Source organism: Pezoporus occidentalis, unplaced genomic scaffold, assembly GCF_034315485.1.
Source record: "Pezoporus occidentalis ecotype Australia unplaced genomic scaffold, CSIRO_AGI_Poc_V1 ctg25, whole genome shotgun sequence".
Lineage (NCBI taxonomy): Eukaryota > Metazoa > Chordata > Aves > Psittaciformes > Psittacidae > Pezoporus > Pezoporus occidentalis.
Genome location: NW_026914394.1, coordinates 4,135,972 through 4,151,141, shown reverse-complemented (window position 1 = coordinate 4,151,141; position 15,170 = coordinate 4,135,972). Strand labels below are relative to the sequence as shown.

Below are 15,170 nucleotides of genomic sequence, written 5' to 3'. Positions count from 1 at the left end.
CAGAAGTGGAGACAAGACTGATTTGCTTTCCAAGGAACTGTGCTGCAGGCTGTAAAGATAAGAGCTGGGTTTTCAAGTAGAAGTTTAAAAAACTGAATTCTTGCTTCCGCATACCATGTAAGTTTAGTGAAGTATTTCAGTCCAAATAAAAGCCATTACTGCTTCAGGTTAGACAGCAATTCAAATATCAAGGCAACAATACGCTTGCCAGATCTTGAACATCATGTTCCCACTCTTGAATTTAAGCCACAAGCATCCTAGTAAGCAGAAAGAACAGCTTAGTGATATGAAGGACAGAAGAACTGACTTTCCAAATGGAAAGAGCTTATAGCTAGGTGATGATATGAAGATCTTAAGAGAAAAAAAAAAAAAGCAGCAAAAAAATAGAAGCAAAAACCCTGGCGTTTGAAGGTTATGGAACAATTAGAACAGGGATATTATGGCAAGAAAAAAATGTGTCATAGAGAAAGAGCTTCCTGACAGGAACGTGCATTAAATTAAGAGTATTATCCCAAATGTCTTGCAGCAACTTGAATGGATTTTTGCATCTAATCTGAACAAACCCATGAGGGAGTACTTTAAGAGCTGCCTGATTCAGAAGCCTTAGAATCAAGCCATGAAGCTGGATATACAGTATGACCAAACAAAATACATTACTTTTAAATCCCTTTTAAAATGTCCATGGACATTCTAGCCCTCCCCTCCCTCTCCACTCTGAACAGGTATCAATGCAGCTGTACATAACAATAAAATAAAGGGGAAAAATCTGGTGGGAATTCTTGCAGGGCTAAAGTTAAGCTGACCAAAAAACCAAAACATGCTGTTTGTTTTATTGCCCGTATTTATTCAATTCACTTCTTTTCTTTATACCCAGGTATTAGGTACATGGGTACCATTTGATATGTGTGCAGTCATCATTCAAAGCCTACATTTTCTTTGTAATAAAAACTTTTAAACTTTTACTAATGTTCAATAGGGGGATGTCCACTAGGAATTACAGTTGCAAACGGAATAGAGGGAGACTGTCACAGGCAGAAACAAAATACAAACTACACACTAAAAAGACTCAGAATTTACCAAGATCCAGTGACAGGTAAATCTTGGTGGGAGATGCTGGAGATTTAGTGCTTCAGAACTTCAGCTACACATATACACACACACATACATCCCTGTGAGAAGCTGATCAGACATCTTTTAAATGACCTCTTTGCCCTTCATCTCTTACTCGTCTCTAGAGTGTCAGACAGCTGTGCAATTTTGAGCAACTAACAATAAGAAATAATGAAACCAGTATGAAGCTTTTTCTTCTTTTCCCAAATTCAAATTCTGCCACTGCCTTTTAGCACAATTTCGCTGACACCAAAGAAGATTCAAGTCTTCACCAACCAGTACTTAAAAATCTGAGCACATAAAAACATTTTTCTTTTGGAGCCCGGAAGAGAAACCATTGCACTGCAGATGAGACCCTAACTCAGACACAGGTCAGCAGATCTTTGAAATCTTGTTATTTTTAAAGTCCTGTTGTTTTCCAGCTAGACTCCAGGATTTTTGGATCCCTGTCTGCCTTTGAGAATGAAGGCAGGCAGTAAGAAGGAAGGAAGAGATTGTCTCTTTTAAAAAGTTGTCATGTCTGCAGCAGTCTTCTCTTGTACAACTTCTTTTATAAAGGGCGAATGTATTTATAGCTATGACTGTCTCACAGAACAAAAGCTCTATCTGCATCATGTATAAAAACAATCTTAAAAATTGTTAGGAATACTGTCTGGGTTTTTGATTATTCCCAGAATCTGCGCTATATATCCTATGTATTCTCAGAATACATTTTGCAGTATTTACATTATTACCCATTCACTGTTCATGACTGATAGTGACCTATATTTCACATAAATTAACGTCTGTGTAATATGCTGAATTAATTTAATATAATGAACATTTTACATATATATGACATAATGGTTTCATGAAGTGAGAATACATTTACAGTGACTATAAGAATTACAGATACAGTTCCACAGAGCTGTTTTGTACTGAAATATCCCAGCACTAATATCTTACCTGTCTTCTTACATTTTCACATTACAGCCCCATATATTAATACTGTGCTTGTATCATTACAATTTTCTGGATATAAGGGATATTATCTTCATAATATGCTAATAAAAAAGCATAATACAAAAAAAGCATAATACAGAAAAGACCTTAGTTCTACCCTAAAGGAGCATACATGAATCCTGACCTGATAAGAAATACACACACATTGAATTTATAAGACATAAGATGTTATATGACAAAACTGGTGTTCAAAAATTATCAATATTACTTGGAGCAGAACATTACTTGTATCAAATACTATCAGCCTTCTTTTAAGACATCTGATTACCCAAAATAGAATACAGCATATAAGAAATCACTGCAAGTAAGATGTACTAAGAAAAATAGATCTTAGTAAGTAATGATGAGAGATTTCTAGATTTACCTATAGTAAGTTCTCAAATATTCAGCAGAATTTAGCTTCATAGTACTGAAAGGCTGCCACAGTACATTACTCCATTACTGCATTAGCAATTAGCTTGTGTTATCAGTTATCCTTGAGAACAGTAGATTTAAGTATTACTGTGAGCTCAGCATTATGAAGGTACATTTATGATGCTGAATGCAGTGAAAAGCCAGAGTACAGCAGCAGCATTTAGGCAGAACTGTAGCACAAGGAATACAGATGCCAGTGACAATATGGTGTACAATTAATACTTATCATTAGGAATATTCTCACAAACGCAGCAGTATTCATGATAACTCCCATTTCCAAATCACTGATTTGAAAATATGTACAGTACAATATAGACTACAGAATTACTCCAGTTTATATAAACTGACTGCTTAAATGCAAATATGCCTCTTGGATATTTACAGTTTCCAACTCTATGCAAATTAATTAAACGATTTAGTCACTACATTTTAGAGGAAAAGCAAAAGACTAACAAATGTTACTTGAAAAATATTTTCATCACACTTCCCTAGGATTTTAGCATTCAGAAAAGAGACATTCTCTAGTCATCACAGCATTTTGTCCTACTGCTGCAGATAATTTAAGGAGTATATAATTATATAGTACCTTACCCTTTCTACCGGTGAACCATAGCATGCAATGACGAAACATAGCAGTGGCAGATGGCATTGGTGTTAGTAAATGTGAATAAAAGGATAATAGCAGAGAAATGGTGACTGGCAGACAAGACACAGAAATGTAGATGAAATGAATGCAAGCTGGTAAATCTTGAAGCAAAGCTCCACCGTTAAGCCAAATGCTGCCTGTAGTCTCCTCTTAATTGAGCATTAAGTTCTATTTGGATACAAATTGCAACCTTCAGACCAGTCTTGATTCTCTTCATACAGAAAGGCATAATTGTATCTTGATAACGAAGATCAGAAACGTTTTGTAAGCGAAACCCATAATCGGAAGCCCATTACTTTCTCCCCTTGAGTGATTTATTCTTTACATTTTTAATCTCCAAATCCTGCTAGAGCTACAGTCTCCTTCTAGCACATATGTATCCACTGCAGATGTAAATCCCTGCCTAACCTGCAGCACCCCTGAATCCAGAATGTTCTCAGTGTGCTCGTTCATGCTGTTCTGTTGCCAAACATTTAAAATCATCCATCAAATACAAGTGGAATCTATTACAAGAAAAACAATCTCTTCTTTCAGCTCACCCTGAAAATGGAAGGTTTTCTGATCAACAGTTATTGTGAAGGTGCTGTCGTCCTCATCGTCTATACCAATCACAGCTCCCTGTGAAACAAAGAACAAAATCCTGATAAGGCAAGCAGTGACATCAGCAGCATACACTCTATCACTACACCACTGGAATTTAAAAAGCATTGACAAATTAGAAGCAAACTGCATACAGTAAAGAGCAAAAAGATTCTCTGTTCAGCCATAGAATTTTTAGTTGCAGAAAAAAACCCACCCAGTAATTATTTGTAAAACTGTGATTTTCTGGATAATAATATGCATCTTTTGTTTCTGTAATGGAGGTGGCTTTACACTGCAGCATCATCAGTTTTCTACTACATTCCAACTTATATTTTAAAGAAGAGTGGGGAACAATATTTTGTAAGTACTTTCCATGTATAAAAACACTAATTCATAGATAAGCTACAAAAAGCAGCTCTTGACCTGATTTTATCTAGCAGCCTATAAAGACATAAATCATTCTAGCAGGATGAATGTGGCTCATTGTGTCATGTCACTGGTACACTGCATTTTCAGTCCCTAAGTAAATATTAACAGTAAGTCATCAGGATATATCAAAAGCAGTTAGCTTTGTCTTCTAATTCCTCATGAACTATTAGAAGGAAATGCAAATAAATTATAAAGTCCACCTGCACTTAACTATTTGCAACTGTATCCACATCTTCATTCCTGCCCCCCACCAAGAGCTTAATAAATAACACAGTTTCACGCAGGAGAAGATGACACTGAAAAAAGCTATTTCAGGCCTCTGCCAACTCCATGATAACAGTTTAAAAATCACCAATGGATTTACTCAGTTTCTCTTCTCCTTCCCCAGGAGAGATAGCATCAGGATCTGTTTTATCCCTCTCTCTCCCACAAAACAGATAGACACCACTAGAAAGTGCACATACTTAAAGGCTAAATTCTGCCCTCACTGTCAGAGTAAACAGCATGTAACAGTAGTAGGAGTGCCTGAGAGTTAGTTCCAACAAGTGCTTAATTTCATTCAGCCAAGTATCACACAGCAGTTGCAGAGTAGGGGGTCAGGTGTATATCAGGCTGGCCAAAACATAAGATTCTTCTGGTACAGACTTGGAGAGATCTGAATCAAACTTATTCATACATGTTCTTCATAGCCCCTGTATGAGGTTTCTGGCCAAGGATACCAGCTCGTGTATGGCTGGGACTATCACAGACACCACAAGTTGGAGTGGAAGGAACAGGTCCTACTTAAGAACAGCACCAACCATATGTAATTTCAGGCTATACAGAAGAAAAGGATACCTCCAAACTGTTTTTTCTTCCCTTTGCTGCCAAAAATGTACCACTTCTCCAAATGAGTATCTTCCACATAGGCTGTTAAAGGACAGCTCTGTGATCACTATAAAAAAAGCACCTAAACATGTACCCAAGCCAGTATAATTCCAAAAAATTTTAATGCCAGGATATTTAGTGCCAACAACCAGATGACTAGCCATTACATATGGAGACTGTGTGGTACTGGTGCAGTGTCCCAGTGACATGACATGATGGGCCAGATTCATTTTGCCAGAATGATACTTTAAAATATACCAATAGATAAAAACGCCTGGCATTTTCAGTACATGTTTTGCTGCACAATGAATCAGAAGATCACTGCAAGCTCTACAATATCATTCTCCTCACCAGCTATATCAAAAATCTCTAAGTCAGACTAAACACGACCAAGATATTCTCCCCAGAGAACACAGATAAAACTAACATTAAGGCTAAAAAGTTCAGATTAGTCCTGCCTCCATCCTGAGTGGTGGGAGGAAACTGAGGAGCAGGAAGAGCACACCACTGGCTGTGATCTCAGCACAAAGCTGTGTAAAGTGCACAAGCTCTACTTGCAGCTCTGCGGCAAAGGGTCTGAGTGTGAGCATAGAAGATGCTTCTGTTGTCATGCAGATAATAAATACGAACAAGTAAATCTAGAGCGTGAAAGTTTGTGTTTTCCAGAAAACTTAAGCATAGTACAGATGACAGATCCCTCCATGAGCACATCTTTCTACATACACCATGCCAGTCAACAAAAGAATTTGAAGATGAAACTTCAGGCCTATGAAACATGTATCAAGAGCAAAAAGGTGAGGAACAAGCTTTTAAAAAACAGTCAAGAAAAATAAGGAAGTATTTTAGTCAAACTGCCTAAATTACATGTTTGTTTATGTTCACACCTACAGTTAAAAATCAACAATTACTCTAAACAGAAAACCTCTCTGATAGAATTTCAGACTGCAGAGGCCCATCTGTTCAGCTATTAGTATCACTGTCATTTGCCAGAAGAGCTACTTTACAAAAGCAGAAGAAAGATTCCTTCTACTTTCACAAAAGAGCCACACACGCATTCAGAGAAGGGATGGGGGGAGTCAGCAAACCTTCAGAAAACTCCAAAGAGTAATTTGGGGTGGGAAAGTAGTAGATGTAGGAAGAAAAAGGGATTGTTTTATGTAAAATACATATAAAGATGGATCATGCAATACTGAACAGATTGTTCACTTTTAGTATTTCCTAAACTGACAGGCTGAGGCCAACCCCCACACAGACAGACTCACAATACTATTAAAGCAGGCATGATTTTTCAGACCAAATTTTTCTGCACAATGCAAAAAACATCCTCATGAATCACTGGGAATGTCATGTTTTAGACAGCAGTTTGAGTTTACATTACCTTTAAAGAAAATCTAAATTAAGACATCAATACACTAACTTAGGGAAAGTGCAAAAAGGTCATCTGGAATCCAAAATAATGGAGATTCTCTGTCTGAGTCTCAAAAGGCTATAGGTACTCCCTTATTAGGCCCACAGAAAGACTGGAATGGAGTAACAACAGATGGAAGGAATAACTAGAAGAAGCAGAGTTCTCCTGTAACACTTATCACCTTATGTGTCAGATCGCAAATCCCCTTCCCTATACTTCTCTTACTTCAAGACTCAAGATGCTCCAATTCATACCCATTATCCTCCTGAATCCTTCCCCTATTTACATCACCTTTTCACAAGACTGATGCATGCTGTAACCAGAGATTCTATGAATGAGAAAAAATACAGAAAAAGGACTTGTGCAAGAAATAGTTTTGGTATGTGCACAACCACAAGGTTGAAACTGGGCATGTGCAAAGACATCACAGCATTCCTACCTCACTTCACTGTCATTTCAAGCTACAACAGCACCACTCAAGGTTAAATATCCCAAGACAGAGTGCCTCAAACAGGTAACACTCAGCTTTTCCACTCTGCATCTTTACCTCTGTTTCCCAAATTTGTACTCCCCTAAGGTTCAAAATGTTGCCTGCTACACTCTTCCTACCCTTTCCAGTCCTCCTTTGTTTCACTAAGCTCAAGCACAATCAAGTAACAGGCCTAAAGAGTGTCCTACTGGCAGGAGGGAGAACACAGTAAGAGAATAAAGGCAAATCAGGACAGAAGGAACCAGTTTTGCAGTGATTTTTGTAGGTACAAAACATATGTATATATGTATCTCCACACCCAAAGAAATGAGAACTGCAAAGCAGCTTTTCATAGCATGCCACTACCAACCCATTTTACTGTCATAAAATGCTTTTTTTATACCATGTATAAAATGTATAGGATAATATTGTTATACAATATCTAAAATTACAGATTATAATTAGCCCAGCAGGTCACTTGACCTCTAATGTTTTCTTTCTTTAAATACTTTCACTATTTCAGTATTTTGCTGCATCAGAAAAAGAGCCCAAACCTCAAAAGTCTCCTTGCAGTTCTCTCCATTAAGCCATATTACGCACAGTAAGTCATTAAGTAGTGAATAGAACAACACTTACCCTGAGTCTAACACACCCCCGGCGTGATCCTCTCATCATTTTGTCTTTTGACTGAAACAGAAAACAAACAGATCACTGGATTAACAAATACAGTAAGAATAAGCAAGGAGAAAGCTAGTTATTCAGAACAACTGAGAAAAGCATTTTTGTATAATGTTTTATTGACTGATTAAATGAGATGCAACTTCTGTTACAAAATAGGTTAGTTCTCACACAAAAGGAAGTACACTACCACAGTATGAAAAAGTAATCCTTCAAAGAATAAGAATACAATCCCACTTCAAGGAGTTTTGTAGATACCTTGAAGGAATGTTTAGAGGATAACAGTCCACACCTTTATAGAACGTCAAAAGAAGTGAAGAAGAAAGGAATTAGGAAATACTAAACCTTGACAGTATTCTGATTTAAATCTTCCTCCTTTCTCTCCTACTCCCAGAAAAGGGTCCGCATAACAAAACCCAGCTGTGCAGGCAGAATTGTACTAACGAAATCGTACGTCTACCAGTTTTCCAGATTCACATCCTTTTCATACGTACACAAATGAAATGTTTAGGTAAGTTTCTATGTCTGCTTCCTGGATAGTACTGCTTCCTTTCATTACAACAGGTAACAAAGCTATGTTTATAGCCATTCAAACAGTAAGAGTCCATACAGAAAACAGGATTCCTATGTCCATGACCTGTGCTCAAACCTGCAGACTAGCCTACCTTGCTGCTAAATAACTGAATCTCTTCTTTAGTATCTGTTTGAAGTACTGACAAGGGAACTCAAGGGGAAAAAAACCCTCAAACACCCAACCCTCCTCCCCACCCCCAAGAGGCAATTCTAAACAGCCAACTCACTTCTAGCTTGAAACTGTGGTACCTCGAACCTTCAGCTATTCCCAGCACTGACTCAGGTAGATTTATCAGTAACTTTCTGGTAATGTCATACATGTTGCTGGGCAATAGTGGCAAGCCCAAGCAGCACACACACACAAACTTGTTAAGATAAAGAAAAAAGGAAAACATTTTGGTCATCCTAACTACTCAGTTTTCTGACAGATGCATCTGTTTTATAAATGATAAATTCCATGCAACTGTAGCCTTATCTGCAAAGGTAGTCTTATCCAATACAACCCATTCTTTCTTACCATTCAACTATCCAAACTATACTCTTTCAGGTCACCAAAACACAGCTATTACTGGTGTCTCATGAACAGATTGTCTTGCTGTTATCTTCTGAAATACCCACCTCTTTCCAACAGTATCTTAATAATTCCATCTAGACAATATATTGATGTGATTATGACCAGCCCTATTTTCACCCAAGCCATTAGACAACGAAATCTTACTGGTAACAATGAAAAAAAAAAGACAGGAATGAGAAGTATCAGTCTTAACAGCAACAAATTATTCTTCATCTGCTACATATTTGAGATACAGCTACAAAGAAAGAATGAAGCAGTCACAGCAAGTCATACTCACTATAGATAATTTAAAAATATAGCAGTCAGTACTTCAAATAATGTTTCTGCTGCTCTCTCATTCAATTCAGTCTCTAATTTGTCAAAAGTTGTCTTCTGAATGTTAGAAACCAACAGTATTAATCTACTTGTTTTCACATCAGTATAGGATAGCTGGTCAAAATGAAATAGAAGTGCAGACCAGCATTGCATCCATAATGTATTCTATGGATATACAACTTTGTAGAATTCCTAAATGAAAGCTTCTACATCCCAGATTCCAAGAGGATCTAGAAACAAAGTTACTCAAATAATTTTCTATCAGAAACTGTATATACTTGGGACACACCTCACTAGAGGTACACTATATATATATATATATATACTATACTAGAGGTACAAAAAATAAAAGATACACCTTTATTTCCTATATTCGATGCCTTGAGAGTTCTCCTAAAATGGGAGGGCACTACTGAGAGCCTATTACTCCCTCTGGTGGTTTCAAGAAATATAGGCATAATCTTAGCAGGAAAGAAAATAACTGGATTGAGGATGCAGCTCTGCAGCAGCTGAAAGAAACCTGCCAGGGGTCTGGCTGTCCTGATGGCACAGCCCAGGTCCCCCAGTATGCCAGGGAAAGCACTCCCAGCTTGCTGTACTGAGCACAGGCATGGAACCAAACCAGACAAAAAGCAGAGGCAGCAAAAGAGACATTCATTTTGGTTTGCTTTAGACACCCCAACCTCCTAAATGCAGGGAAGATGTGAGCTAGCCCTAGTGCAAGGGAGGGTATAATCCCAACAGCCCTGCTTTCCGCTGTGCAGACTGACTACCAGCTCAACTGCAAAAGATAAGGTAAAAGCTTTTCTTTTTTATAAACCACATTTTAATGGAATGAAAATTAAGTTTAAATATCATAATGTTCCTAGTCTGCAAAAGGTTCACAAGATAAATCACAGGTTCAGAGTGTGATCCTATATACTTACAATTTTGCCATCTTCAGACAGAGCTTTAATTGGTTAATAATACCAATTACAGCAATATGGTAAATCTAATTCATTCCACCTAAGTGGAACAAATCAGTACCTGAACTCCTGTGCGCTAAAGCATGCAGCTACCACCACACATAGTGCTGTATTCTCTCAGCAAATCTTTTACTGACTGCTGCAGGAGAGTACTTAAAACGGAACTCAGCTGACATTTTATATTTGTCCCTATCTCCAAAAGTAAGATTTTATAAAAAACACAATTCAGACAACTTCAACTTTCCATTACAGCATTACATTATACCCTTGGGTTGAAATTAGACATGGGCATGCATTAGACAAGCCATCCCGTAACTATTTAGAGGAATGATTCCATTTCACTAAAGAAAATCTCATACAGCACAAAGATATCTCTGAGCGGCTAATAAAATAAATCACATTCTACTTTCTTTCTGTATGTAAAGTTTTAATATGCAGCTATCTTTTTCCAGTCATCAGTTTTATAACCAGACAAAATGACATTTTCAATAAACTTTCAGCACGCAGTGTACTGATTTTGATGATAATGGGCTTGAACAGGTTACAAGCAGACATCAACAAGAGAGAAATTTTAGCTGAAACTCAGATAAAAGTCTGTAAAAATGAGCAAAGCTATACAGTATTACTGCCTGTGGAATGTAGGTATCTCCCCCCAAAATAGGGCCTTTATTGATTTCTTTCTTACATCCACAAGGTGAAGCTGATCATATACAGAACTGATATAATTCAGGCAACCTACAACTTCTTTGAGCAATGAATATAATGCCTGGGTCTGCTGAAAACAAAACAATTAGCATCCTAACCTCCCAAAAGGCCTCAGCCCTATAGGACTTTTAGGGCTTGTTATTTTTATCCACAGAACTACTACGATTTCATTTGAAATTAGCTGTTCCATGGGAATTTTAAGATTTCAGTCTAAACCCCCGCTGCTGGCTGTCTCCAAAACTTCTCAGACACAAGTTCTGCTTGTGCAGAAGTGCACAGAACTTGAAGAGGTACATTTCTGACTCACATGGTGTTGTCAAGAAAGTCTCTAACATAAGCATACAGATGAGCAAAACCACTTACGACATTTTTTTCCCATTAGGGATAAAGAACCTGGAACAAGCTCTGTTTATATAAACACTGATTTTTGCAGTTTAACTATATTTACCAGAGAAGCTTTAATTTGGACCACTTCCCACAGTAGTTATTCCTCTCATCAAATGCTAAGGCAACCTTCCTTTTTCAAGCAGAAATAAACCCCAACAATTTCAAAACGACATGCTGTTCCCAGCCCACCATTCCCTTAGCTCCCAATACAAGGCCCAGTCCCAGACAAGGACCTGCTTGAGTACAGGGAAAGCATCTAACAGCCATGTTGTTTCTGTAGCTAAAGCTTTGACTTTTGTGGATGCAATCATAAAGCAGGAACCGAGACACTGCAGCAGGAACTGAGGACACCACTGGGGCTCATTTAACCCCAACAGATGCCATGTATGTCTGAAAAAGGTAAGGCAACAATTTCTGGTTCCTGACATAGAAAAGCATTACACTGCTTATAGGATCCTACAAGAAATAAATACATAAGAGGCCTTAAATGGATCCAGGTGTAAAAGAAACAGCACAATCAATCAGCCTTTTCACCAAGAAGCATGGGTACAGACTAAACAGCTTTAATCTGCAATGGGACTGGGTACCTCATCATCATGTTGATCTTTTCAAATTTCTAAACACGTTAATTGCTATTGAAAGTTCATACTGTATAATTCTAGGCTATTTTAAACAAAGCTTATTCATTAAATTGTCTCTCTCATCTGACAATTAGTTAGCTCATTAGACTCAACTTAAACTGCTCCATTCCCAACCCACGTTGAGGGAAGACTTCTAAATAGCTAGAAACCTTAAACTAAATTGTAATCTAACAACAACAACAAAAATTGATCCTCTACACTGCTACTGGTTTTATTTTGCACACCTAATAAAGAAAATATCAAAAATATGCAACAGATGAGATTTTGTGGGTAAGCAAACAAATTTAGTACTGAACTGGTTTTCTTTGGATCCAGTTAGCACATACCTGTACTGGTCTGATTTGGCAATCTGCACCTATCTTGATCCAGATCCTACATGAGCACCCAACTATGTTTCACCAGATCAACAGAGCAGACAACATGGCTAGCTTTGAGAGGCCAGAGGACATGCAGTTCAGAGTGCTGGGACAAGATCAACCCATCAGGTATTTTTGAACAAATATGAACAGGCACATCATGTTCATATTGATGAGCAATATCAACTGACATGCACTGCAAAGTGATGAGCAAGTATGTGGAGACCTGAAAACCAGATCCATAGCCTAACAATGGAAAAGGAGTCCACTATTTAAATAATCCCATAGCAATTTATTCAGTTCATCCAAACCTGTGATACAAAGTTAAAACTATGAACAAAATTCAATTTAGTGTTATTTTTTATCCTGTGTCCATAAATTCAGAACTCTTTTTATTTATTATATGTAGTCTGCCTATAGTTTTTTCTGTTTTTTCTTTGACTGACTGAGCTATTTGCAGTGCATGTGACAGATCAAGTTATGACAGGAAAAAGTGCCGCCTTGGCTGAGAATGGAAAGCAGGGACCTCAAAGGGAATGTTTATGCAAAGCAGATGTTTTTTTTCCTGTTTTCTTGGGATTTTTGCACACAGCTGTTGATTGAGAAACTGTATTTGGAAAAAGCAGCAAAATGCATTCAATTGAAAGTCTCTACTATAGGGGCACTGAGCCATGACTCCAGCTTCAGAGGCATCATTTAAGACCAAGTCAACAAGATTTGAGTTCACCAGCAAATTCATGAAACTTCTGCAAAATTGGAGTCCCCCTGCTCGACTTCTGGACTGTACAATCCACAAGCACTTCTTCAACACAGCAAAGCCAGTATTAAAGCTGCTAACTAGCAGTAACCTTTAAAGAGCAGGAGGAGACAAATATTTTTACACCACCACAACTACCTCCTCCCAACGACTGTTTTCACACAGATTTTGCTTCTCCAAGTATTCAACCAGCATTATGTTTTTAGTAGTTTGATGGAATGATTAGTAAAATAATAAGCATTTAAATCTCTTCTTCAGGCATTTACTGGCACAAGAACTGTTAAGATGGTGAGAGGCTATCCAGTTTTGTTTCAAAAATAGATACTATGGGGTTGTCATACACAACTATTTTTTCTTGCAACCCTCATATATACAAGGCAGCCGTTTGTCTACGACATTTTGATTAGTTCTCCTTTCAATATCACCAAATATCACAGAGAGTTTTAAAATATTTAAGGAACTGACCTTTCTATCTACTGGCCCTGGTTTTAGCATTGTTTGCACGGCTGTGCTAGTTCTGCTTGCTATTTATTATACAATTAAAGTATTTATTTAAAGAGCACACTTAAAACAAGAATTTAAATCAGATTTTTCAACCTTGAGGGGCTCTCTGGATTATTTCTGCAGGATTCCCAAAGGTAATCACGGCTATAGCTGATGTGTATTTAAGACAGCACATCTGCCAGAAAACACAAACAAAAAGCAAATTGCATTCAACTCCCTCTTCCTCCCTAGCCATTTCTTTGTCTCCATGCTATCTTCCAGTACAATGCCAGCACACATTTTTACACTGACATGCGGAACACAAACAACAGAACAAATTCAGCTGAAAAAATAAATTAGCAGAGTTATTTTCAGCTGGAGTCCAGCTCATGGAACAACTTTACAGCTCCTGTGCCAGAAGAAGGCAGAAATGAGCCACTTCCAGACTCTTCTGCTAAATATTGTCTGTGCAGCCAACTACACACTGAAAAACCCACAACGCTTCAGTAGATTTACATTTGTTATACCTTCAAGAGGATTCAAAAATCAAAGAATACTGAGAGGCAAAAAAAGAAGTAATTTGTCAAAACATTGGTCACACTGATCCAAAATGGTACCAGCCGCTTACCATAAAAATAATTCATACATTTAAATTTAAATTTCATAAATTGATAACAATACATAAATTTAAACAAATGTAATTATAAGCTAATTTCTTTCTATTCTTAAAGAGAAAAAAAGCCCCACAAACTACGGAAGTGGGAAAAAAGTGAACAATCTGGTAGTGTAAAAAACCTTTGCAAAACACCTTGGAAAAGCATGTGAGAAACATCTGCATTCCTACTTGCAAGTAGTGCTACCAGTGTTCACTGCAATACAACAAAGTAGAGAGGAAGGAAAACACAAATGAAAACTGAAATAAGTATGAACATTAAATCAGCTTCTTTTTTTTTTTTCTAAACCACACTTGGGTGTCAAATCTTTTGCCTTGAAAGTTCTAATTAGGTCAGAAATGCAAACTTAATCGAACTAATTTGCTTTTGATGTATGCATCCAAAAATGTATTTAGGTTAATATCTACTCATTTTATCAAAAGTCAAAGCATGCTAATTTAAATGCTCTGGGGTTTCTCCCCCCTCCAAGTGCAATACTATTACACACTAATTCTGTTTGAATTCTTATTCTACATTAGGGGTACTTTTCTGCAGCCTATTTTAAGTTACCACCAAAGGAACCTAAATACAACTGTACAAGGACAGACCTATGAAGAGACTATACGACTGGATCTGGCTCTGACAGAAAGTTCAGCTGCACCAGAAGTTATTACCCTGCACTTTTCCACTGCTCCTCTGCCAAAGGTTAATTGCCCATTGAATCTACTGGATCAAGTGTTTTCTTCAAGCAGTCTTCTGGACTGGAATGGGCCAAGGAGCCTTGAGAAGAGATGAGTAAGTAAAAGGTGATCAGCTATTGGCAATCTCTCCCATCAGCAAAACTGTTTCCAGATTGCAAGTCTATACAGCCAGGCTGAAACAATCTCAACCTACCCCACCCATGTATTATGCTCATAGGGAAGGGCCAGTTTCAGGCTCAAAAATTATTCAGTTATGCTTGTAGCAAGGCAATTATATGGCTTCAGACTGCAACTGACTCAGGGGGAATGGAATATGCGACCCTTCATACCTGATCACACAGATAAGCCTTTAATTCAAAATACAAGTCTGCATATACTGAATCACAACAGGTCATTTCTCCTCATAAATACATAGGCAAATCTGCTAACACTCCAAATTAATGATGCTTATAAAC

At 37.6% G+C, this 15,170-nt stretch overlaps 1 protein-coding gene across 4 annotated transcripts in view; it reads right to left on the bottom strand.

Moving 5' to 3' along the window:
- The window catches only part of OSBPL9 (oxysterol binding protein like 9), a 63,680-nt gene that overhangs the window by 46,403 nt on the left and 2,107 nt on the right, over nucleotides 1–15,170 (bottom strand). For all 4 annotated transcript variants that reach the window (XM_062623194.1, XM_062623195.1, XM_062623197.1 and 1 more), the window contains exons 2-3: nucleotides 7,564–7,614; nucleotides 3,712–3,790 (exon numbers count right to left, since the gene is read on the bottom strand). In XM_062623194.1, coding sequence (XP_062479178.1) covers nucleotides 3,712–3,790; nucleotides 7,564–7,614 — 130 coding nt within the window. The remainder of the gene's footprint in view (nucleotides 1–3,711; nucleotides 3,791–7,563; nucleotides 7,615–15,170) is intronic.